The following is a 25,827-nucleotide window of genomic DNA, read 5'->3' on the forward strand; positions in this document are numbered from 1 at the left end:
CAAACATGACGTTTAGATATGTATCTAGTACTAGTAGGATGAAGGGTTTGAGTGAAGGACTCCTAACATCAGATAAGAATATAAAGGCCAATGAAGTGCGTGGTTAAGGGGGAAGATTGGATTAAAGTGTTAGGATTTGATCACTTCTTGCTTTTTATACATAGAAAGATATAATATGCAAATTTGCATGTACACATGCGGAAGACATTAATGTGGAGAAAAAAAGAAATTTGAGACATCGAAAAGCACGGAATTAATGACGTTACGAATTTTAGAGTTGACTTTCAACAGTCTCCTTTCGGACGTTCATGTTTTTTGAAATATTGATTTCTTTTTCGAACCAAGAGGGACCACCTCCAATCTTGGCCACGATCCTTTCATATGCGGGAATGGAGGAGTCGCCTCTGCGAAGACGTCTTTGACGGAGCCAGCTGAAAATTCAAATTATCATTGAGATAATATTATTGAATTTATCCTACTTTTCGAAATGGACTGCGATGAACCGATCAACAAAAATGTGTTCATATAATACTGACATGAAGAATGCCACTAGCGCGAAGACCAGTAGAACTACTCTCATTCCATAACTTGGGATGGGAACGAACCCCATCATGTCGTTAATGAACTTGATGTTAGTGAAGATCATAACACAGTTGAGCTTAAATTCCAAGACTTTCATTTTGAATTATTTTTGCAACCTTACCGCGGATATTACGAAGATGATCAGACAGAGAGGCAAATTTGTGAAGACTGCACGACGGTATGGGAATCCTTTGGAGTATACAAAAGCAAAGCCTAAATAAGTCATACATGTAGTGTAGAACATTGCCGTGCCAATCATCGTGGTTGTGTTGTCTAAGGCTTCTGGATTTGGAATATACCAGGATCGAGATCGAACGAGGAGATAGGGAAGAGCTTGAGAGAGGATATTGATAACGAGCTGTCCGAAAACACTGAAGTAGAATGACGAGGTGGCTAATCTGTTTGGTGGAGCTGTTGGACTCAATTTTGTTGCGGCTCGAGTGTTTCCAAGGAATAAAGCAACGAGAGTGATCAGCACAAAATCAATCCAGAGGAACTGAAATGATACGATTTGTGGTGAATCCAAAATTTTTCGTTCACCTGTCCATCGGAAATGTTTGTTCCATCGTTGTACAAAAACATGACGGTCAAAAACTCGTTCAACGAATAAGCAGCCATATATTTGATTGTTGCATAAGCCGTTACCAGAGCTCCACGCCCCTCCTTGATGACCGTGGGCACACAACGAATATCGGCGACGTTAGAGGTGAATGGAGCAGCGATCGATGCTTCGGCTTGAGAGAGCGAGATTCCGGCATCCGCAGCTTTCAAAGCAGCGCAGTCATTGGCTCCGTCTCCGCACATCATGACCTTCATGTTGATCTGGAAATTTTTGTTCGAAAAACAGAAATACGTTTTTCTCAACTAACCGATTGAAGAGCACCAATGAGCTGAGCTTTCTGATCAGGAGCCATTCGTGCATAAACGTCACAAATGGCGGTAACCTGATCCAACAATTCTGGATAATCGTGGTGGATGATGGCGTAAGTTGGTCCGGCGATGGCCATTTGATACATAGCTTGTCCGAGCACCTTCTTATCGAACGCTCTGACTTCTGAGTCCGTTTCAATATCACTGGCAGAGCTGGACACACTCTCGTTCAAGAACAACTTCGGTCTTCCAAGAGCATCTTTCTCAGTCTTTGAGTGAGTTATCAAGAAAGCCTTTTTGGTTGGTCTGATGATTCCACATTCTCGGGCGACACTCATAGCGGTCAGCAAGTTGTCTCCGGTGACCATAACGCATCGAAGATTAGCCACGGAGAGCTCGTTGATGACTCCAAGAGTCACATCTTTCAGCCTGTTCTCCATAACAATGAGTCCGAGAAACTCCAGTTCAGCTTCCATCTGGAATATTAAAGACTAAGTAAAATCTTCAAAACTGTGAGTTTACCTGAACTCTTGGCGTCTTGAGAGCCTTGGCAAAATTCATCTTGACAGCTCTTGAAGCTACAGCAATCAAGCGGAATCCTCTCTGCGCGTATTCGTCCACAATATCCTGTAATAAGAATTAGAGATCACTTTTAGAATCACTCATTTCTTGCCATATAATCGTCTGGCAAAGTTTCTGGAATACAAAGCGACGCAACCATTTCGGGTGATCCTTTGGTGAAAACAATCATCTCATGTGCGCTGTGCTCTGATGGCATTGAGACAATGACCGACATTCTTTGGAGGGCAGAGCTGGAAGGTTTATAATTAAATTATTAATAAATAGTACCATTTAGCTCATTGTATTGAGGGAAACTTCAAAAAACTCACTTGAATGGATGCTGTTTGATGACAGAGTACTCGTTGTTTTCCGGGTGGAACTGGGATTGCTCTGCTGGTGGGCGGATGATCGTAGGCTGTACATTGTCAAAGTCGATTCCTTCTTCATCTGAGTTGACTCCTTCTTCAATGCTCCATCCACTCTTCTCGACCAAAATGAGCTCTAGAGGATCTCCATGAAGCTGTCCGTCGATTCTGGTCAGGGAGTGGCAACTTGCAGCGGCGGTCACGATATCCAAATTGGCATTTTGTTCGTTGAGCTTGGCTGGGTCCAGATCGTGGAACTCCATGGTAAATTCTGGTTTGCCTTCTCTGTTTTTACGAACTGCTTTCAAGCAGTTGAAATCCAGTCCGTCTTCCGTGAGTGTTCCTGTTTTATCAAAGCAGCACTGAAAATAATATCGATCAGTCGTATATCCCTTAAATCACTCAATACCACGTTGATCTGACCACAGATGTTGATAATCGATGGAGAAGTACAGAAAATCTTTTTTTCCCGCAGTCTTTGATTCGCATTGATGACACCCACAGACATTGCTGCTGGAAGAGCAGGAGGCACTACGATCGTGATGATATCCAACGACCGAATGATAATGTGAGCTAGTGTCTCTTCACGAATAATCATTTGAATGATGGTGTAGATGAATCCAGCTCCAGCAATAGTTCCAAGTACCGAAATGAAGATGAAGGTGTCTCTCAGAGTATTCTTGTCAACTGGCTTTGGATACATGATAGATCTGACGAGTTGTCCTTTGAGCGTTGAGAATCCAGTACGAAGAACTCTGGCCTGCAAGGTGAATTTTTGTTGTGACTAACAAAATTCAAAAAAGCTGACCATCACTGGTTGTCCTTTATAATTTCTGGTTTGAAGGATGGTGGTACCAGAGAAAAGAGTATGACGATTGTGCTCGGAAGATAGACGAATTTCTGGACCACACTCATCAGCTTCGTTCAAAGAGACCTTGGTGACTGGCACAGACTCTCCGGTGAGCATGGCCTCGTTGACAATGACGGTTCCATTCATCAAGAGACAGTCACAGGGGAGAATGAAAGTGGTGGATGGGAGAATGATGATGTCGTTGGGGACAATCTGTAATTTTCTTGTTCAAATGCAACTTTCACAAAAAAAGAGACTACCTCAGAAGCGTCAACTTGGACGTCACGTCCGTCTCTTCGGAGCGTCACCATGACTGAGCCTCCAATCATTTCTCTTATTCTTTTTTCCTGCTGTCTAGTGGACCAAACTGATATTCCAGCACTGATGACAGTAATGACCACAATAACCGATGCGTAGTAGGCATAGTTGTCAGAATACCACAAGGTGACTCTGAACAATATTATTGAGGGACGTGTAGTTGTGATTAGGGGAACTTACGAGAAAACTTGGAAGAGGTAAAATGGTCCCAGCACTTCCTTGAACAAAATGACACCGAGAGGGGTAAGTTGAAGTTGGAGGGCATTACTGTTATAGATTTGCCTTCTGCTAATTATTTCTTGACTTGACAGTCCTCGGAGATCCGCAGCGAGAGCTTTGAAGAGAAAGAAAGGAGCCTGGAAAAGAAATTGTATTTTCAAAATAAAATCAAATAAACTCACATTGCTATCAAGTTCGGCAGGGTTCAACCATTCACCTTCGGAACCGTACCAAATGTACTTGATCTTTCTATATGTGAAGAATCTGATATCGGGAACTTCTTCCATTACTCCTTTTTTCTAAAAATCGAAAACTTTTGAAATTAGTTCAAAAAATGAAGAAATACCGTTGGGCGTCTGAGAGGACCGTGCTCCATTACACTTGTGGTGAAACAAATTTTTTTGATGACTTGAATACCATGGGGATCTTCAATGACCAGATATTCAGCTTCATCATTGCTACTTTCCATGAATCTGACTTTGACGTATAGGTTTTTAGACCAGTATGCGAACAGTCTATAGAATCCAAGAGTGACGATTGTTAGGATCCAGAAGAGGATCTGCAAAAAAAGAGAAGAAAGTGAAAAAATTAGAAAAAAAACTTTCAAAAAACACACCTTTCTTCCCAGAGTCTCCTTGTAAGCGAACACATCGCATTTATCGTCGCCGACATTCAGTTTCGATTGATTGAAAGCAGCCTTTGCTTTCGGCTCTTCTTTTTTCATTTCGATCGAGTTATACCCTGTAAAGAAGCAGTGATGAAGTTTTCTTCTTAATATGTGTTTCAGATTTCAAAATTTTCATCTTAAAAGAAATTGCCGCTCTTGTTTTTTTTAGTTAAGCGGAAGTGTGGAAGTGAAAAACTTGTTTTTCAACTTTAAATTTTTTATCAAAAATCAGTTTCATAGAGCATCACACCGCTGATTCCCTTATCTAAAGTTGTCTTGAATTTTAAAAGTTTGTGAAGTACAAAAGTGCATTTTAACAATTTGTAAAATGGAAATTTTTTAACTTCCACTATTTTTGAAACGTACCTTTTCGAGTGCTCGTGTCAAGAAGAGCAGTCCGTTCCTGAAAAAATAAATAATGAGTAATAATGAAAAATAAATCTTTCTAGAAAATTGGGGGCGCGGTTTTTCGTGAACAGATGGATATTTCGTTTGAATTCAATTATAGTAAGTCGCCAATCTAGTCACTCACCATTTTCTATTTTTTACAGTTTTCAAGAATTACATTCAGTTAAAAGTCCAGTAAAAGTATAACTTATAGTTGGAATGGGAGTTTTAGACGGCAGACATGCACACGAAAGTGTAACAATGACAATAGTAATGTATCTGCGGAGCATTGATTAGCAGCTCAAACAGAAAAAGGCCATACTGATAAGAGAGTCTCCAGGATGGTTGGAGGCTCTCTCTTGGTTGCTAGGTTCACTAATTAATTGGTCTTACAATGACGTCATCGTTTATTGGACATCTGATTCTGTGTTCCTTGATGTCGATAGATTGTTCAGAATAAGAAAGTAGCTAGTTGGAGTTGGTTATCAGTAGACGAACGTCTGGAGTAAGTATAAAAGAACAAACTAGTTGTGCGTCTATGTTTGACAGAATAATCCAGTCATACTTCAAACCGACTTTTCGAGTGTCAAAGACTAAACCAAAAACGGAGTAACCTAGTAATAGATAGAGGGTTCAGCTTTTTCTTTATGTCTTTTTTCGGATTTTTGAATTATTTAAGGAAAACTCAAAATTTCAGTTTGTAACGTGTCATCGTTTTAGGAATCACTATCTAATAAGGTATGTTCACCTACTCCGTATATTAGAGGACCCCTCAACAACTAGCTCTAGATTCATTGAAATCTACTTTTCAGAATCAATCGAAATTTTTGAAAATAAAGCACAGAGACAAACAGGTTTTTTGAGCGGAGACTCACATTTATCACCGTCATATACTTATTTAGGATTGTAAATCTCAATTCACGTGAGAGTTATGAAAAATCTGGAAAATATCTCACTTTCAGTGTCTGTGGTAATATGGCAAACTCTTCATCAGTTGACAGTTTTAAAAGCTTTCATAGAAATTATGGTGATTTTCCTCAGTCTAATAGAAAATTATGCAAATCAAAATAGTTTGATCTTACAGGATCTGGAGACAGTTTATTCATTCTGGGATCTTCATTTTCAGAAAATATGGACACTTGTTTGAAAATATGGACGGCGCGATTTCGTCCCCCGAACTGTCCCCCGAAATTTTTGCTGTCTCGCCTCCTTCAAATTTTTTTCTCCCGAATTTTTAAACCAAAAAACGATAAGCGGTCCCATTCGCAATCAACTTTCGTTTTTTTTCATCCCATTTTCTGATACCCGCTATCTATTGTCTTCCTAGAATCTATTCTTTGCTTCCAACACTAACCATTTTTACCTCCTTACGTTCTCAAGTGGTCATAAAAATCGCAAAAAAGTGGTATTTATGAGTTTGAAATTAAAATTAAGATAAGACAGACACGACATTTCTTACCTCTGAAATTTGGTCTCTCCAAGACACACAAAGTTGTTTGCATTCACTAAAATGGTCCCAGAAGTTTGCGATCCTAGTCTATAAAAAAGAAGAAAACGATAGTTTTGAAGCGATTGGTTTGGAAACAGGAGAAAAAGAAAAAAAAGAAGTAAAAGTAATTCTGAAACTAACACTGACCAAAAAAAGGCTTCAAAGTTCACCCTGTCAAAAATGATTTTAGCGTGAAACTGTGTAAAAATATCAGAGATCGGTGTGAAGAATTCGTATTTAACTCATAATTCCGGTCACTTATCTACTGTCTCATTCTGTTATCGGAATATGAAACAGCATAAGCTTGATTGAGTTGTATCTCAATTACATTCAGTGCTGGCCAAAGTTCTTTCTTAAAATGATCATTTTTTTGAAAAAAGTAATCTTTAAAGGTCTCAAAAAATACATTTCGTGACTGTTCAGACTGAAAACTTCCGGGATTATAAAACAAACATAAAATTCTGTTTTTGTAATTTAAAAAGTTTGTACAGTCAATTGCCAAAAAAAGGATGCGTGAAAGAATTGTACCTTTTTCACAAATTTCGATCGTAATTTTCTGTTGGAAATTATTTGTTTCACCAGAAATAATGACCAGCACTGCGATCACAGACTTCGGACTTTACTAGACAATAAATAAAGTTGGATTTTTGCAAAAGGCAGGGATTTAAAATTACAGACGTTGTATGCAAACTAGGTGGTCAATACCCTGTCATAGTCCTACTGGTCTAGATGTATAAGTGGAAAGTGCAAAAAGAGAGAAATATGAAAAAAAAAAAGTTTCATGTGTGGAATTAAAATATTGCCGGTCGACTCGTCTAGTTTGAAACGATGCTACCACCTTTCAAACCTATCGCAAAAGGGCGCAACTAAGCGAGATGTACTCTTTTCTCTGACGAAGAAGCGAGAAAAAAATTATCGAGAAAAAAAGCAGCAGAAAAAAAAGATAACAAATTGAGACGTTTACTTGCCGCCAAATGGCTCGACTGGCACCGACAGTTTTGGAAAACGGAATCGAAAAAAAAATCGGAGAATCGAAAAAAATGGAAAAGGAGAAATGAGTTATTCAAATAAAAGTGATGCGATGAAAAAAAGCTTAAAATTTTGAAAAAGATTGATAGTTAGTTTGTAATTAGTTGAAATTCTGGGGGAAGTGCGTCCAAATGAACACAGAAAATCAACAAAGTGTATACGGAAAGCTGTGTAAATAAAATTGAACGCAAAAATCGTTTGAGGAGAACTAGATGATCTTGGAAAAATTAAGGAACAATAGTCACTACTTATTTGTCGTTAATAAATGAAATATTTATAGTTTTAAACAATATTGGATGACTCAGCGAATTGGACATATTCCAGATGTTAAAAAAACAAGATCTGTTGATAATGTTTATCAAATGGAAACAAAATGAAACCTAGAGTGAGCGCATATTGAAAAATTTGGTCTCGACTGGGTGCGAGAGATCGAAAAAAAAATGAAAACATGCGGAAGGGTTGTCGAAAAAAAATTTGGCAAATCTGAACATGAAGAGACTGTGTGAACAAACAAACGCTGAATACAGATGTTGTTTCGGAGAACACTAAATCTCTCTCACTCTCCGATGCAATATATAGTTTTTTTTACATTTGATTGGTTATTTTTTTTCTGTTATGGCGTACCGAAAGAGAAACTAAAAGAAAGTAATAAGAGAGAAGTGGGTAGATAAGATCGAAGAGATAGTTTTATTTTCATTTTTAAATGTTCAGGTTCAAAATACACGCCTCCATACTAAAACAGAAATCACATATAAAAAATATTGGGAAACTCCTGCCATTTATGTTCCAGAGAGACAAGAAAGTTTTTTCATGCTTTGAAAGAACAACACATGTTCGCCGTAGACAATACCCATGAAGAGGAAAGTCAACAGAAAACAATGATAAGAAAAGATGAGTGTTCGGAAGGAAAATCATTGAAAATCAAAATCAAAACAATCGAATTTTCATGCACTCGATGGTTAACATTTTTGGTTTCATTCTACTATATTGTATATCAAATAAATTACAAAAGAGATTAATGATAATCTAGCATTATCAAGAATCACACAACACGATTACAGCAGAAACCAGTTAGGATATCTTCGATTCGCGGCATATAGCTTTGATTAAGAATGGATACACGTATCGTAAAGGTCATCAGTTATCCAAGTTTGTTTCCGAGAAAACAGGACATTATATGAAGAGTTAAAAAAAAACTTCCTGGTTGCTAATATAGTCGATTGATAAAGATATCGCATATTGTTCTAATCAAGATATTATGCTAATATAAACAATAGAAAATTGCTGGTGGCAGTGGCAGAAAGTACTAAACGAAAACAACAGTAACATCATCTTCTCCTTTTCAGAAGTTTTTCTCGATTTCCATCCAGTATCAATATTGTGACTATAGCAAATGTTAGCAAATGTTAGACAGAAAAATCGTAGGTAAGAAATAAATTAGGTTACGGTAGTTTTTTGATATGGTACTCTCGGCCACACACACTTGAGTTTTTCTTTCATAGATCCGAATTTTATACCGGTATAATAGGACAACCAGTTTTTTGAAAGCTCATAATTGAAAAAAACCTATACTATAATACTAAAAAGAGATACCGTATTTTTATTAACACATGAAACCCAGCCAAACAGCCTACTTCACGCATTATCTCTGTTCCTGTGAGAGATTTTTTTTTAAATTGCCCACTGATGAATTATTCATCATAATATCACCAATGTTTTGCCTGCTGTCAAATTTTGTTATCGGTTTCAGAAATCAAGATACCGTATTTCCTCTAATTGAAGCCCACCTCTAATAGAAGGCCACCATGGCTGTGCATTTTTCTTTTCGCTTAGGGTATCCATACCCTTTTTTGTTTATTTTTCTGGTATTTTCAGTTGATTCTTGTCATTTTATAACTATTCCAGTTCAGTTTAAAATCGGAAACCCTCCAATTTGAGCGTCTTCTCTAAAAGTAGTCCAACCCAAGAGGAGGTTGAAAAATAGAAGCTCATGGGCTTCTATTACAGGGTGATTTCTAATTTCCCGCGCACAAATTTGGCGCCATGGTTCTCGGTGCTGGCGCGCATTTATTCACTGATTCATAATTGAAATGTTTGCCAAGTTTCAGCCTTATTGGTTGAGTTTCAGGTGAATGGCAAGCCCTAACGTACACCAAGTCACTGTCATCAGTCTTTTTGAGTAGATCGTCAGTCGAAACGAGATCTTCAAACGCATTGGTACTGTCGACATGTGGTTTTTTGAGGCTATCAATAAATTCACCGAGTGTGGGTCTATATTTGATCGCATTGTGAGAGGAAGAAAAACTACTACAGTGCGTCGCATAACTATAGGACCACCCTCAATTTGGGGTGTACAGCAAAAACTAGAGTAGGTATGAAAAATCTGTCAATGCAGTTGGATTCAAAATCAAAAATAACCCTAGGAACCAAATTTTCAGAACCCCACCATTTTCCATACCCTCACGGCAAGAAAAAGGTCCATTTTCGACCGTCGCACTATAGGACCCCCAGATGTTTTGGGAGCACAGGTCGTTTTTTGACCATTTTATCTACTCTAAATTGTTTTATTTACGTTTTTCATTGTTTTAAGATTTTTCTGAAGATGTTTCTCGCAACTTTCTTTCAAAGTAAACATGTCTGAATCCGATTTTCCCTTCAGTCAACAAAATCCATTTATTCTAAGCAACTAACAAAAAACACATCGAAAAATCAGTACTTAGTCTCTCCGCCGTTGTTTTGAATCACTTCAACGATCCTGCTCGACATGCTGGCAACAAGATTCTTCAATTCGGCATCAGTGAGAGCGTCCCATTCAGCCTGGATTGCGTCCTTGAGCTTTTGCACGGTCTTGAATTGCCTCCCGTTTCGATAGACCCGGCGAACGAGGATGCCCCAGATGTTCTCAATGGGGTTTAGATCCAGACTGCATGCTGGCCATTCGAGCACCTTGATTCGTTTCGAAACGAACCAGTTCCTCGTGGAGGTGCTCGTGTGGATAGATGCGTTGTCCTGTTGGAACGTGTGGGTGTGAGGTCTGTTGCGGAAGAACGGAGCCACAGCCTTTTGGAGAGTTGCTTGGTACGTGGCAGAATTCTCCTTCGTGGTGATGAATTGCAGTTCGAGCTTTTTTCCATTGCAAAAAGCGCCCCAAATCATAACAGAGCCGCCGCCAAAGTTGCGCCTGGAGAACAGCTGCGGATCTTTTCGGAGATCTCTCCAGTAGTTCCTGTTGCCATCAGGACCGTCGGAGAACACGATCTGAATTCATTTTTCTTTTCAAAATTGATTGTTTCAAACTCATGTTCTCCCATTTCGTAGTCAAATGGTTCTTCACGAAATTGAGACGTGCTGCTTTGTAGGCATCAGTCATCTTCGGAATTTTGGCCATCTTCTGACGAACGATGACTCCACTTCTTTTGACGATCCAGAAGAGGTCGAAGCTGTTCGAGATCAAATCAGGAGTACCCTACATAAGTCCTTCAGATAATTGGCCATGGTTATGTCTTGGTATGTCTTGGTATATTGCGTATGGATTGGTTTCTAGTCTTCAAGATAGCCCGAAAAAAGCTTGATCTAAATAGCTTTTGCGTCTAAGAAGCCGATATCTTGTCGGAGAGCAATAAACGATAGAGTCTGGAGAAGGCTAAACTTCGTATTTATGGCACGCGACGAGGAGACCATTTGGGGTCCGTTTTCTTTAACGAGCACTGGTTTACGATTGAAGGCAAATCCAACTCTCAAAGTTATTGTGGGTTAGCCACGGATATCAAGGAACTTTTTTTAAAAGAAAAAACCATTCCTAGAGTTTCACATCCGGACGGCACAATGGTTTTCGGTGCGATATGCACAAATTCCAAATTTCACAGATCAAGACGTCTGTATGACCAAGAAGGTGTATATTGGGAGAATTTTCAAGACGCATCTGCACCTATAGATCAAGTCCCATTTTGGACGGGAACATTTGATTCACTAACATGACGGAGCTTCAGCCTACACCGCCAAACGCATCCAGCAGTGGTTCGAAGTGCACCTGCCTGAGGGGAAGAATGACCGTCCTACTGGCCGGATTTGACCCCGTTTGACTATTCCATCTGGATTTTTGCGAAACAAAATCTGCTCAAGGTCCCATTAAAGTTTTAAGGCACTGGAAAAGACACTGTTCACGAAATGGGACAAACTTTCGACCGTGCCATCATCGATGCCTACCAAAGACGTCTTCAGACCGTAACGGAGGCGAACGATGACCGAATCGAAAAATTCTTTCTGGATATAATTTTTGTACGTCCAAATAAATATATTGTTGAGTTTCATCTGTTTTTGGTTTCCACTTTTTGAGAAAAACTTATTCAAAGATGCGCGGGTAATAAAAAGCCACCCTATAGAGGAAATACGGTAATTGAGCTCAAAGTTAACGATTCGGTTGGGCTTCTATAAGAGGAAGTACGGTATGTACGTTTTCCATTTTCAGATTATTCAAAAAAAAATTTTTTTGAATAAAATCAATTATTAAGATGAAATTTTACTATCACTCCAATTATTAGTGATGTTTGTAACATGAATGGCTAGATTTCAAATTTTTTTAAAAGAGAAGAAAGTGAAATGTGACCCTTATCTTGATAAAGTTCGTTTTGATAATTGCACAGAACTAATATCAATTTTTGAACAAACTTCTACTTTTCGTAAACTATACATAGAAAGAAATTGAATCTTTTTATCAAATGTTACGATCGCGCATAGAGCTTATCGAATTTCAGATCGTGTTGTCTGCCAACGAATTGTTGAAAAATCGATGCTTCGTGTTCTGATGCTATTGAAACAATTTTTGCAATAAAGAATCAATACAAATAATTGGGAACTTATGAAACATCTATTCAATCTGCAGACGTGCAAACGCTGGAAATTCAAAAAAGAGATGATTTTCCTATGTTCAGTCTAGTTTCATCTTTAAAAACCTAAACTTTCTCAATAATGCCATAGAAATTAACCGGCGCGGAGTTTCAGACGACATGAATATGAAGTTGAATACTTTTGAATAGAACAACGAATTTGAAACTAGAAAGCACAGTATCATCTAGAAATGGACTGGGGTGTGCAAAAAAATTTTGTGAAAGCCATCTATCACATCGGTGAAATTGAAAAGTATTTCCTAATTCGGAATTCGTACGATGGACCTAAAAGTTTTGAGGAGGGTAGAAAAAATAGAGCATTGGTTTTGTTGTTGACAACATTATTTTGTACAATTCCGTTCCGTAGAGATACCATTCGTGAAAATTGTTTACTTTCTTTTTTTTCCTGTTCAATGCTAATCTTTGAATACTATCACAATACTTTTTCGACGAGTACCACCAACGCAGAAAAATTGTTTTCAAAAATCTGTGAACCACGTGTATTCAGCTCAATTTTTGTTGAATGAAATAAGAAATCTTCAAATTTACCGGCCGAGTCTTAACTGGTTTTTCATCAATCTGATAAATTGTCTTTTGTAATTGCTGAGTGCTCTTTCCATCAAGGCAATAAATAAAATATACAAACCAACCTGAACTGAAGGGTTCCATTGATGACGGATATTGGAAGTTTCTTGTTGGAAAATAAAAATGAATTGCAGCTAATATTATGAAAATACTGTATCCTCCCTTTGTGAGTGATTTCTGGCGACTTCACGTTTTTTAATATGAAACGCGATATTTTTTGAAGTGTCCACAGTTAAAGTACTGAAATACAATGGCGCAAGCTGCGCCATCAAAAAATTAAAACCAAGAAAACTGAGTTTTGAATAAATTAAAGAAACCTAAAGCTCTAATTCTCCGAACTTCGAATAAAAAATTCTTTCGATGAATCCAATTTTTAGGATTCCAGGATTCCAGGATTCAAGGATTTTCAGGATTCCAGGAATCCAAAACTCCATGATCCCATGATTCCTGAATTCTAGGAGCAAAACTTGTTTTCCTTGGGTCCAGGTGACGATTCCTGTTGAAAATGTGTCTCGATTTTTAGCTAAACCGTACCAAATCTGCATCCGAACAAATATTCATACAATTGTCTCATTTTTTCAGATTTTTGAGTATTCACGACAAAACCAAGAGGTTCCATTATTTTCTGACCTGTGACTTTTCCTTTCGAACCTGATTCCTATTACAGCCTTTATTCCAATTGATCACATAGCCACTAACTTTCTCTACATTTTCCATTTTTAGGAGGTGCTAATTGAGCACACACCTTTTACCATGTCTGTTCTTCTAATGATTGATAGGTTTACTGTCATTGTTACAGTGACCCTCCCATCCCTCTTTTTGTGTCTTACATCACCAGAATGACTCCAGCACCAATACCACACCATCTTTCATTATTCACCATAGGTTGTGCGCAGACGTCTCATTTCTTACTGTGTGGGTCCTCCCCACCAACGTCTTCAACGGTTTGACCTACGAGGGTGCGCTGCGCGCGTAGGCCGTTTCTTCTCCTTTCCCCTCTCGCACACCCAACTCATTATTTGTGTATGCGAGCGGGCGGAGGACGACTGCAGTGTCTGTTGTCTCTTCTTTTTCACACTCTTTCTCTTTTGTGACGTGTGTGCTCTTTTCTTCTACAACTCTCCTCCCATTTTTCGGACCAGTAAAAACGAATACTCATTCATCGTATCTATCGTTTTACTTACTTTGTAACATGAAAATTTTTTATTGATTTGTTTTTTTTTCAGCGTTTCAGGATGTCGGATACGGAATCGGATGTCGACGTCGAGGTCGACACTATGTCCAATTCTGAAATTCGGGAGCTGAACAAAAAAGAAGCGAAGCAGAACGCCGAGCAGGGAGTGAACACAGTACAGAATGCGGAAAGTGAAATTAAGAGAATGACAGCAAAAGGTAAAAATGACTTGAACGATTCTTTAAAACAATTGGTTTTTACAGAAGTACAAGACTTCTTGGTCACCAACTCCACTTCGGTCACAATGACTGCTGCGAGGGTTCTGCAAATGAAAGCTCTTCAAAATGTCGATGCAGGGTATTTCCAAATTCTACAAATCCACGGATTCATCAAGTTCAATGAGTCGATGAGACTGAAATCGTTCCTGAAGGAGTGCATGACACAGACAGCGTTCATCAACCGATTGGTAAAGTATGCAGCGCAGTACTGTTACAATGAGTCTAACACGAACTCGATCATGAAGTGGTCACGTGAGTTTAACAGCTTCAAATTCCAGTGAATTTATTCGAGGGATTTTAGATATGATGAAATGCCGGACAGAGTACGAATGGGCAACTGCATTCAACAAATCGGTTCTTTCTTCTCCAGACAGGGAAACGGAACTTCTCGCGACTCAAATCATGCTGCTTCCGAATCCTTCTGGAAAGCACGCTGTAAGTTTTACAAGCGTTCTTGTTAGCTGGACCGTGGGAATTTTTGTGAAAACCTCAATCCCAATACCGGTTGTTCTCTGTGAATGTGGCTAAAAATGTGAGCAAAGGTTGAGGGAGTTTTGTTGCGGGTAAGCTTTGTTACAACTTACATAAGGCTTGCATTAGTTCTGGAAATTCAGCCGAACAACCGACCGCCGACCGAGCAGACCGAGAACCAACTGATCGGGCGGGTCGGTCGACCGTCGGCGATTTTTGACCAACTCGAATGATGGCCTTAGTTTCAATGTTTGGTCACACCAGGACCATGTTTTGTTGAAAATTTAAAGCGACCAGTTAAGATCTAAATCCTTTGGACCTCGACCCAAGAATAGAAGAAAGTTTGCCTAAAGTTCCACGGGGCGCAAAGGGGTCAATGAATGGGCAAACGTTGGAAAGTTCTACTAAGTTTGGGCATTTTCTATGCTACCAAGTCTATGAAATGACCAAGAGTTAATTAAAATATTCCCCTATATTTGCCAAGTAATCAACCGATACAGGATCGTTTTCCAAACTTCAAAAACACCAAATTTCAGTCGCGTGTGTTTTCCGCAATTGCCACGAAGGGCGACTTACCACCATGCTTCGAACATTTGATGAAAATCATTTTCCGAAACGTCGAACATAAATTGCTGGCAAAAGCTGACCTTGAAACTATCATCAGATACTATTTGTTTGGTTGCTACGAGAAGGTTCTAGAGTGGAAACAAGTAGAGAACAAGAAATTCGCTAGAGAAGGGGTGCTGTACAGAAAAGGTCACAAACTCAGCATAGAAAATGAGGCTCAGAACAAATTCCTTGCAATTTCTTCTCAAATTGCTAACAACACGTTTGGAGTCATTCAGAATACGTAAGTTGCTTGTTTCGAAAGATCTCAATCGACCGTTTTGACTAGATTCAGAGATGAGAATGCCGCTCAAATGTTCCTTCAAGACCCTTGCTTCGACGTTGAGAAACCATCCGCACTCTTCATCGAATATTTCCTTCAGTACACTAAATTCGGAATGTTCCCAGAAAGAAGTAGTGATAAGATGATCGCCTGGAACTACTACTACGATGACCGTTGGTGTGGATACGGTCGAAATGATTTGTTTGGTGACAATGCTGAACTATCGAATTGTAAAAAGTGGTTCGCTGACTTCAAGCATGCTGGAGAAATCGAGGATCACCCCTACCATCAACAATTGATCATGACTGCTAAAGTATTCGATTGGATGAGAGCCGATCCAAAGTTATTCGCTAAGCTCATGGAGAAATATGGATGTGAGGATCTCATTCGATACTTCGCCGTGGCTCTCTCGTTCGCGGGATCGTTCAAACAAGTCCTCGATCTATTCAACGAGTACAAAGACAAAGTGACATCTCCCACTCCATTTTACAGTATTCGACTGTGCTACTTGTTCAGTTGTGCGCAGGTGAGTGTTGAAAATTATATTTCATGTGTAAAGTTCAATATTCCAGGAAGGAATGGCAAACGAAGCGCTCGTAGTCTGGGCAGAAGTCATGGACGCTGCTATTAAAGCAAACCTTCTGAGAACTCTGAAGTTCAAGATGAATAGTTTCCCACTTCCATTCTTCGTTGGCATCTCATATGTTGGACAGTTTGCCACTCGTCTTCTGAGGAACTGTCTGTGGTCTGCGGCGAGAAAAGAAGGTTCTGAAGGGTGGAAGAAGTACGCTACGATCATTCTCTACCTCTGTGACACTCTGGAAGAGACGTTTTTGAATCATAACATGCCACGTGTCATGTTCCAGCTCATGGAAGCCAATGATGTGAGTTTATTGATTTTAGAGTAGAAGGACCAAGACTATCATTTTTCAGTTACCATTCCTGCTTCGTCCCGGACTTTCCAAATGCTTTATCCACCACAAAGGATATTGGGATTGTCTTCACATAGCTAGAAAGAAAGGATGTGAGCTTCCACAAGAGATGCTGTGAGTTTTAGTCGTCTCTGGAAAGTATTTAAATATAATTTTCTTTCAGGAATGACGTCTTCGTTCCACTCAAAAAATACGCTGAGAACGCCAATCCCACTGATTTCCTGGAAGTGTACCGAAAATTCAGAAAACTGGATCCCATGTTCTACGGAGTGATGAACGATCTTCCCATGGAGTTGTTCAACGAAGTTGATAATGGAACCAAGTTGACAGTGAGGGAGGACGTGCCAGAAGCAACCCGTGAAATCATTGCAAAAATTGTCGATTTCAATAATGAAAGAAATAAGGAGCTGAAAGCTGAAAAACAGATACAGGACGAGTTGGATCGGGAAGAAAGAAAGCGTGTCATGAAGGAGTATGAGGAGGCCAGAAGGGACCTCGAAGATGATGAGGATGACTGGGAGATGGAGCACAGAATGAGAATCCACGAGGAAACTATTCGACAAGGACTTATTCCGTTCTTGGCACTGGAAGAATATCAAAAATACACATACTCCAGAGGAGACCTCTCAGTGGAAATTGATTCAGAAGTGGATTATGAAATCGATTCTGGTGTTGAACAAGATAAGGAGCCAGCAGTTGTGCCAATAGTTGAACCACAATACGCCGTCCCGAAAATTGTTCCAAAAATCATGTCAGTTGCTGAGCGAACGAGAATCATTGACCCGAAGGAATACAACCCATATAGAGACTATGAACCGTCGATCCGAAATGATTATGAACCGCCGATAACCCTATCAGAGACGACAATAACCCAATCAGAAATACCGAAAGGATTGTATTTTATTCCGCTTAGTCAGAGAACAAGCTTCGGGTCCACTGAAAACCATCTCGCCCACTTGAAGGATGTCGTTGAGAAGTTGCCATCATTTCCAGATTCAGATGACCAATCGAACGAATCGAACGGCTATTTTTCATCTGAATATGATGCGGATTGTGAAATGCCATCCTGTTCGTCGAGCTATGACTTGATGTAAGATGATTGATCGTTAATTTTATCAATATTGAAGCCCCCAACCCTTTCTTAATTAAAGTGTCATATTAATTTCTAGTTGCCTTTCCTCCCCATATCAATAATATGAAATGTGATAATGTTTGAAATAAAAATATAATGTACCCATTCTTTGTTGAAAACTGTTCTTAAACTAGCAGCTTGCATGAAATGCGATTAGATTTTTACAAACTTGTCAGAAATATTCGAGACAGCCGAAATGAATCACATGGGGAACCCGACAAAAGGAACTATACGATTTTTTTGTACAACGGCACGCCATGGCACCTTTTGTTCCTGAGAGAGTTCCGAGGTTTTTTCATAAGGCTATGAATCATTATGTTCGCTGGACGTGTACTACTTTATTCTATTAGAATTCGTAGCTATGGCCAGGTGTCACCGCGCGTCGGTTGGAAGTCATTTTGGTGAGCTTTTTTGCAAAACTTAGAAAAAAAGTTCGAGTTTATAGAAGAATATGAATCAGAGATGCGTCCGGAGCGAGTGAAGCCGTGTCGGATAGTAGTGAAAGATGATCATAGAGAGAATTGCTCAAGAAAATACTTCGAAGTCCGAGTCCTTCGTCCATTGTGTTGCTATGCCGATATTCATGTGGGTTTTGAACAGTTTCGTGTGGTTAAAAATTGAAAATTGCAGCAACTCCTGGTTGTCCTGGCAGCGGCAGCTCTACTTTATTCGATTGTAGCCTTGGTATTGAGCTGTATTTATGCTCCTCATCCATTTTTCCTTGTCACCTTGGCATTTTCAGTATGGCCTTCCTTCTGCAAACTGAACTAATATATTTTCCTCAGATTCTGACTATGATTCTCATTCTCGTCGCCACATTTGTTGGTAAAAATGTTCTTCTTACAATCGCATTTGGTTTTGGAACCATTCTAGCCCTCCTTGCCGCGGCTGGTGCTGTCTACTGTGTCCTGTATCTCATTGCCAGTAAGTTCCTTATGGGTCACAGAACGCCTATCATTTGCAGCCTAAAATACCTTTTGCAGACTTTAACTTGCATTACAACTGGGAATGGAAAGTCTATTTGGTTTCGATGCTGATTGCCCAAGTCCTCATGATTTTCTGTATGCTACTTGACCCGTCGAAACCAGTTACTCTCATTATTTGTTTTACAGACGTAATTGCCCTTCTTTGTCTTATCGTCGAAATCATTGCATTCAACCGTCGCGTTCGAGAAGATGAGAGACGCACCCAACCGACGTGGAGAAGATACTGATTGTTACAGTAATGTTGACGAAATCTATCATTCTTTGTTGCTATTTTTAAGTTTTTCTTCAATTGCGTCTAATATGATACTATCTGTTTGATGGAACCTTCGGTTGGTGTTCAACCGTCAATAAATCTTCTACTAACTATCACTTATAAAACTTTTTATTCCTTTTTATTGTTAAACGCCTTTTCTCTCTTTCCTCGTTCGGAATCAGTTCTGTCAACATTCACTATTTTTATCGGATAATTCGCCCAAAATCGAGCGATTTTTTTGTTAACAATGGGTTTTTCAATTGATAAGATAACGTGGTCGTCTAATAGGGCTGCACTGGAAACGGCCCTGTTGAATCAGGGTGTAATTCGGTTTTGGGATCGCGTTCTTCTGGAGCTCCTGTTAATCACACACGTTCTTCTGGAGCTCCTGTTAATATCTAGAGAAACATCTCCATTTTGGCTGAAATTATCTGAAACTTTTCACTCGAATATTTCATCAATATCTTTGTCTCCTTCTTCAAAATCATCGAACCCATACAAAATTTAAAATTCATGAGTAATTAATAATTCCCAGTGTCGTCCGGTCTAGTGCCTGCACTGTCATCATGTGCAACCACAGCGACGCACAATTGCACACCAGAACGCATGCATTTCGACACATACATTGCATACAATTTTTGGGCTATCTAGAACATTCGATGTTCTTCGTGGCGAGAACCCAACGTTGTTGTGTCGCACGCTGCCCTAATCGGTTTTTGGTCGTTTTTCACGGCAATTGATTCGCATTTTTCACTGATTTCCATCTTTTTCTCTCTCGAAATTCCTGAGCAATTTTTTTGGTTTCGCCTTCAAAACAAAAAAATAAGGAGCGGTTTCTCCATTTCTTTCTTCTTTTTCTTTTTTTTTTTCGTTAGTTCACTTTTCAGTCGTTATTCCTCCCGTTTTTCGTTCCCATCTGCCATTGTCTGCCATCCAAATTTGGCCATTCACGTCTTCTTGACGCGCATTCCTTCCACCTGTCAGTTTCCTACAAGTGCTATGTGTAGAGATGACTATTTGTGTTTATATATATATATATATATATGCCTTCGGTTTCTCCCTCTCTCTCTCTCTTTCTCTCTCTTTTGCCAGCACAACCAACGGTGAACGCACAATTACACTAATGCATATCGACCTCTTCCCTCCCCGCTACCTTCCATCGCGATTCTATCGGTTTCTCTCATCCACGCTCTCGACTCTTCGTAATATCGATTTTCCGTTTTTTTTTAGAACTTTATCGCTGTTTAATAGCAAGAAAAATCAAGATTTTTACAGCTGGGTAAAATGTCAGACCGACCACCGGAGGAGAATGAGTTTGCAAACTACTATATATGGCTAATCAAGGATAGGGGACCAGAAGAACTGTTTCGAGTGATAAGATCTACCCCTGGTTTGCCGGATAAGTCATATTTAGTGGAAAATATTGAAAGTGAGATAATTTCTAACCTTCTAACATATCAAAAACGATTTCTCCTTCAGAAGCAGCAACACAATTCGCACTGGCTCGAGTTGAACAGTTGAAAAGTTCACTGGAAGGATGGGAAGGTTTGATAGAGAACATGACTACGGAAGTTGCTGCTATCATGTTCAACGAGTTTCTTGCTGGGTCTCGATCGCTGGAGGATTTCGAAACTCGCAATTTCTCGAAAAAAGCAAAGTAAGTTAACTTGCAGGTATTCAGTAAAAACTCAATTTTATTTATTTTCAGAGGAGAAGCAGGTGGTCCGCAACCGCGCACCAATTTCCCAATGTACTGGACTATCAATCCAATTTATCAGACATCAACGATCGCTGAGCTTCGGGAAACTGGTGCATTGCCATCTTCGCAAATCATGTTTGCCCCACACAGCGAGGAGTTTTTTACTGAAGAAGCCAATAGGATGTACTATACTCGCCTCTTTGGAAACCCAGAAATTTTCAACCGTGTCTTGAAAGAAAACAGCAAGTTAGTACAGTTTAATTACGTAGGTAGCACAACGAGAGAGTTCAATTTCAGAACCCCAAACATGCCAGTGCCAAAAGTTCCAGCAATGCCGTACCACCCGTGGATGAACAAGAAAGACGTACGCGAGATTTACGAGAAGACGGTCGGAAATTTGCTCGGACGATTGAAGCAGCATCATCAAGAGCAGAAGCAGCAACAGATGCAAGAGGAGGAGCAGCCACAAAATCAGCAAGAACAGGAGCAAAACGGCGAAGCTGTGCCACAAACACCACAAGCTGTTCCAGTTGGGTTTGCTCCACACCCCATGACAGCAGTTCCGATGGGTGTTCAAATGTTCTCTCCGATGCAGGTGGTGTCACCGATGCATTTGTCTCCACAGCAATTCAAAGCGTGGCATGATGGACTGTATACAGCATACCACGAGTACCAAGCTCAACGGGGTGAATACCAAGCTCCACAACAACAGGGAGCACAAGACGACCAGCAAATGCAACAACAGCAACAACAATTGCAGCAACAGCAGCAACAGGAGCAAATTCAGTTGCAGCAACAGCAACAGTTGCATCAACAGCACCTGGCAATGCAACATCAAATCCGGATGGAACAGCAAATGCAGCACGACTATCAAATGCAGCAACAACGCATGCAGCATCACTTCTATCAACAGCAGCAGCAACAACAGCCGCAGTTCCATCAGCCTCAACGCTTTTACAACAATCAGCAGCAATTCCACCAACCACGCAATTTCAATAATCAGAGAGGAAGAGGAAAAGGAGGACGAGGTGGAGGTGGAGGTGGATACCAAAGAAATCATAATGGATTCAACCCAAATCGTGCGAATACCTCATCTTCGGTACCACCACCACAAGAGCGATCACAGCCAAATCAAGAAGAAGCACGAGTTGCTGAGCCAGAACAAGTAACTGATCAATCATTCCCTAAACTCAATGGAGACGATGTATCAGCAAATCTGGAAGTAAACGTATCGGTCCACCATGCTAAGCAGAATGAATCGGGAGAGGCTGTGGCAACAGTGACAACCCCACGGAAGTTCAGCGATGTTGTTAGTCACAAGGTTCAAGCTCCAACTGCTGTCGCTCCAGAAAAACCCAAGGAAACCATCGTAGAGGAAACCTCACAGCCAGAGAATGGAAAGTCTACTGCTGAACAAGAAGAACCAGAAGCTGAGGAAGAGGATTGTGCCGTCGAGAATGTCGATCCAGTTGTTGAAAATATGGAGTCTGCTGATGAGAGTGTGGACCCGGCTATTATCGACCTTACAATCGGAAAAGTTGCAAAATCAGTGGAAGCTGCTGAAAATGAGCCACAAATTATCGAGGACATGGCAAACACTGCACCAATCGTCGAAGCTGTTGCTAAGACTGAGAAGCCGATTGCTGAAGACATGGCAGTGAAGAAAACTACTTATGCTTCAAAGATAATACCAAATCCAACTCAATCAGCTGAGAATGAAAAGGAAACTTCTCAAACCGTAGACGCTTCTGCAAGAAAAGCCGACGAGCAGCTCGTGCAAGGCAATGGTGGAGCAGACAAGCCAATCGCTGACAACGTGAAACCTGTTAATGGAATCAAAAACACGAATCCGTCCGACACAGAGTCTCTTCCATCCTCCTCCGCTCTTGTTGTCGACACTAGTGAGCCAACCCCTCCTGCTGCTGCTCCAGCTACTCCACATAGAACCATCGCGGAAGTAGTTCAGCAAAGCCTTTCCGCGACTTCGTCTCCAGTTGCGAAACGTGTCACTTCGGCTCAGCCATCTCCAGCGGTCAAGCCACAACCAACAGCTGAAAAAAGTTGGTCCCGCTCACCAGCTGCAAATGACACTTCACAAGGCAAACCGAGGGAACAAAATAGAAGAGGTCGGCGAGATCAGCCACCCAAACCTTCAATGTCGTATGCTGATATGCTATACCCAATGGATAAAAAAGACAATGCAACTGGAAAGAGAGAAAGTTTCACTGCTAGAAAAGACAACACTGCTGCATCATCTTCGTCTTCATCCTCTTCCAAGTCTTCTTCGTATATCAAAACGCCTGTTCAGAAGCAAGCCCCAATTCCGCCAACCGATTGGCACACTGTTAAAAAGAAGAAATCGATTGATTCGGGCGCTTCGTCTCCACCACTCCTAGCGGCGAGCTCTTCTCCTCCTTCGCAGGCTGCTCCAAAACCGGTCGTGGCACCACCGAGCCCAAAAGCTCCGGAACCTTCGGTCTCTGACGATGACGATGAAGTTGTAAACGCAGATGACCCGGAAGCAGAGAAGAAACGACAGAAACGTAGAGAGAAGCGTCAAAAGTTGAAGCAAGCCAATCGTCAGCAAAAACAGCAAGTTAAGGAGCAGGCTCGCCAAGAATCGCTGGCAAGAGTCGAAGTGATGAATGGAGAACTGAATAAAAGTTTAGCAGGTAGTGATTAGTCAGTTGAATTCATAATTAATATTCCAAGTTTTCAGCTAATGGTGTTAATCCAACGGAGCCACCGAAACCTGCGTTTGACAGAAACGATTTGGCTGCACGCCGTAAGAAACGACTCGAGTTGCAGAGAAAATCAGAGTTCCAAGAACCACCACGAACTATTGCTCAAACTCGAACAACGCAGTCCTCCGATCAGACGCCATTGTTCTCTTTCCTTTCAAACGTTTCTAACATTCCGGATATGCCTGATGATCCTGTTCCGGCTACCGTCCCAACTCCCTCTCCGGCACCTCGTCCTCCAACTGTTTCCAACGTCCCAACTATTCCGACAATCCCAAGTCTCCCAAGTCTCCCTATCCTCCCGAGCCTCACAAGCCTACCATGTCTTCCGGGAATTCCAAATTCTCCAATGAATGCGTCAATTGCCGCAGGCCAATCAGCAATGAGTGCATATGGGATGGTCAACCAGATGCTCCCACGTGGAAGCCCTTTCGGAGTGACTACTGCCGATGGCTCTAAGAGTCTCCCATTGTATCTTCCTAGACAAGACGGTCTGAAAACTAATTTTGATGGACCAACTGCTATAATGTTGCAACAAGACGAAAAAAACAAAACTTTTGTGCCAATTTTGGTCAGACAAATCGGTCCTGGTGAACCCAAGGCAGAGAAGACAGAAGCCGATCATAACGCGGAGATGATCGAAAATCTTCTTCAATTTGACGCCGATGACGTTCTTCCAACTGTGAGTTTCACATCTTCTTGCTCTATCTTATGATACCATTTACAGCTCAATATTCCGGACATTGAACACACTACCATATCCGTCGGATTGGAAGAAATCAAGAAAATGTATTCGCGTGTTGAGAAAGCCGGCCAACTCCTCACCTACAGAACTGGAAGTTCCAAAATCTCGCCAGAGCAGGAAGAGAAAATGCTGCAGCTGGCTATCAAATTGTTGAGTAACAACGTGGAACTCACCGAGAAGGATAACAGATACATCGACACTATTGGAAATGTGGTCGCTCATTGTTCTACAAGCTTCAATTACACAAGTGAGTTTGTAGTGTTGAGTGGGACCAGAGGGAAGATAGTCTGGGCTAGGAAATGAAGCCGTCCTTGTAGACGAGCTGATTTCGGACCGGCATGGGCCGCCTGATAACTCGCTTCAAAGTTTAAATTGTAAACAACACATACCAAAATATAGAGCTCCGCAAGCTTTACAACCTCCAGTAAAAATGAGCCAACTTTGAGAACGGTAATATAGTCCGGTGTCGGCATATTCTTGTTGGAGGTTGTTGAGGTCGACTAGCTCTATCATGTGGTATGCTGTTTTGCTCAAATTTCAACTCTAACGCGAGTTATCAGCCCGGACTTGGCACGTCCTGAAAGAAATCATGATGAATGTTTTGCGGGTGTGTATCAGGGTACTTGCTCAAGGATCGGTGTTTGGACCTATGAATTGGCGCTTGACTGTCCATACAAATGATGGCATTACCAGTTTTTTGAGGAATCATGCTAAAAGCTGGCCAATGAGCCCAATGCCATGAGGCAATCTCAGGATACTAACGTTACAGACCGGTGGTTATCAGGGTTCTTGATTTAGTTTTCTTGATATCAGGTTTCTTAATTTTTGTTTTAAGGATCCTTACTTAGTGTCTTGTCCTGCTCAGGCAAGATGAGAACAATTATACAATCGGCAAGAAAAAGCCATTAAAAATCTTCAGGGGTATGCGCCACAGGAGATTTACTGGTCAAAAAAAATTGATTTCCGCTTGCTGGCAGGACTTTTTTCACTTGTTCACACCAGCCGAACTCAATTCGTTTGAAAATAAATTGGGGCAAGGCTCCCTGAAGCACATAGCGATATAGCCTCCGCCAGCATTTAGAAGAAGCCAGATTTGCCTGACTCAAGCTTATAGCTTCTCGAATTCTCTAAGGTCATGAGACAACGCTGCTCCAGATTCTCTAACTACAGAAACTTCTCTTGCTTCCTGGAATGACAGTGTCATCCATAACCTTCATGTTTTCAGATTACATCACTGGACTCGTGGATTTTGCTAAAGATCGTGTCGATAAGCTACAACCCGGCCCGCTTCGTCAAAACTACGAAAGATCAGTGGTGCTCACCAGAGTGTTTTTGAAGAAGACCAAGAACCTTTACGAGAGATTGTCTGCATACTATGATTTCAAGGATTCAAAGAAACCTGAGAAATAAGCCTGATCTTATTATTTGTGATTATGATGTTTTTTGTAGGTTATGATTTCATTATTTTTTGTCCTTATTTTTGAAGGTTCATCCTTCATTGCATGCTATTTTTTCATTTTTCACCACTACCCTATCTTTTTCCTGTTTTTCTATGTGCTTTTTCCATTTTTTTTTCTGTTGTCTACTCACTAAAAAGGCCATAAAGCGTCTCCTCTAACGCGGCCAAAAATTTGTTCAGAAAAAACCCCCCAAAATTATAAAAAGATATCATTTCATTCATTTCTCATCCCCAATTAATTCTACTCATCACTTGTACCC

The 25,827-nt window shown here is 40.6% G+C and overlaps 4 protein-coding genes across 4 annotated transcripts; 3 read left to right on the plus strand and 1 right to left on the minus strand.

Annotated features, from left to right (window-relative positions):
• Positions 1-271: 271 nt before the first annotated feature.
• CBG16898 lies at positions 272-4,967 on the minus strand (the record flags this gene model as incomplete). The annotated part of the gene is made up of 15 exons (XM_045240050.1): positions 272-431; positions 480-658; positions 704-1,078; positions 1,123-1,404; positions 1,452-1,928; positions 1,975-2,079; positions 2,126-2,264; positions 2,343-2,740; positions 2,788-3,138; positions 3,187-3,441; positions 3,489-3,678; positions 3,727-4,064; positions 4,112-4,506; positions 4,799-4,835; positions 4,965-4,967. 15 exons carry the CDS (start codon positions 4,965-4,967, stop codon positions 272-274), a joined length of 3,684 nt encoding a protein of 1,227 aa, XP_045096080.1.
• Positions 4,968-14,043: 9,076 nt separating this feature from the next.
• Positions 14,044-17,646, plus strand: CBG16900 (the record flags this gene model as incomplete). The annotated part of the gene is given in 7 exon segments (XM_045240052.1): positions 14,044-14,512; positions 14,562-14,716; positions 15,268-15,581; positions 15,633-16,173; positions 16,193-16,504; positions 16,554-16,666; positions 16,716-17,646. The coding sequence occupies 7 exon segments, from the start codon at positions 14,044-14,046 to the stop codon at positions 17,644-17,646; spliced, it is 2,835 nt and encodes a 944-aa protein (XP_045096081.1).
• An 832-nt stretch (positions 17,647-18,478) lies between these two features.
• Positions 18,479-18,897, plus strand: CBG27848 (the record flags this gene model as incomplete). The annotated part of the gene is made up of 2 exons (XM_045240053.1): positions 18,479-18,608; positions 18,668-18,897. 2 exons carry the CDS (start codon positions 18,479-18,481, stop codon positions 18,895-18,897), a joined length of 360 nt encoding a protein of 119 aa, XP_045099919.1.
• Positions 18,898-20,207: 1,310 nt separating this feature from the next.
• On the plus strand, positions 20,208-25,518 carry CBG16903 (the record flags this gene model as incomplete). Its single annotated transcript, XM_045240054.1, has 6 exons — positions 20,208-20,352; positions 20,403-20,580; positions 20,605-23,294; positions 23,342-24,045; positions 24,091-24,355; positions 25,334-25,518. 6 exons carry the CDS (start codon positions 20,208-20,210, stop codon positions 25,516-25,518), a joined length of 4,167 nt encoding a protein of 1,388 aa, XP_045096082.1.
• Between the last annotated feature and the right edge of the window lie 309 nt (positions 25,519-25,827).

Source organism: Caenorhabditis briggsae (genome assembly GCF_000004555.2).
Source record: "Caenorhabditis briggsae complete genome, chrX, whole genome shotgun sequence".
Taxonomy (NCBI): Eukaryota; Metazoa; Nematoda; class Chromadorea; order Rhabditida; family Rhabditidae; genus Caenorhabditis; species Caenorhabditis briggsae.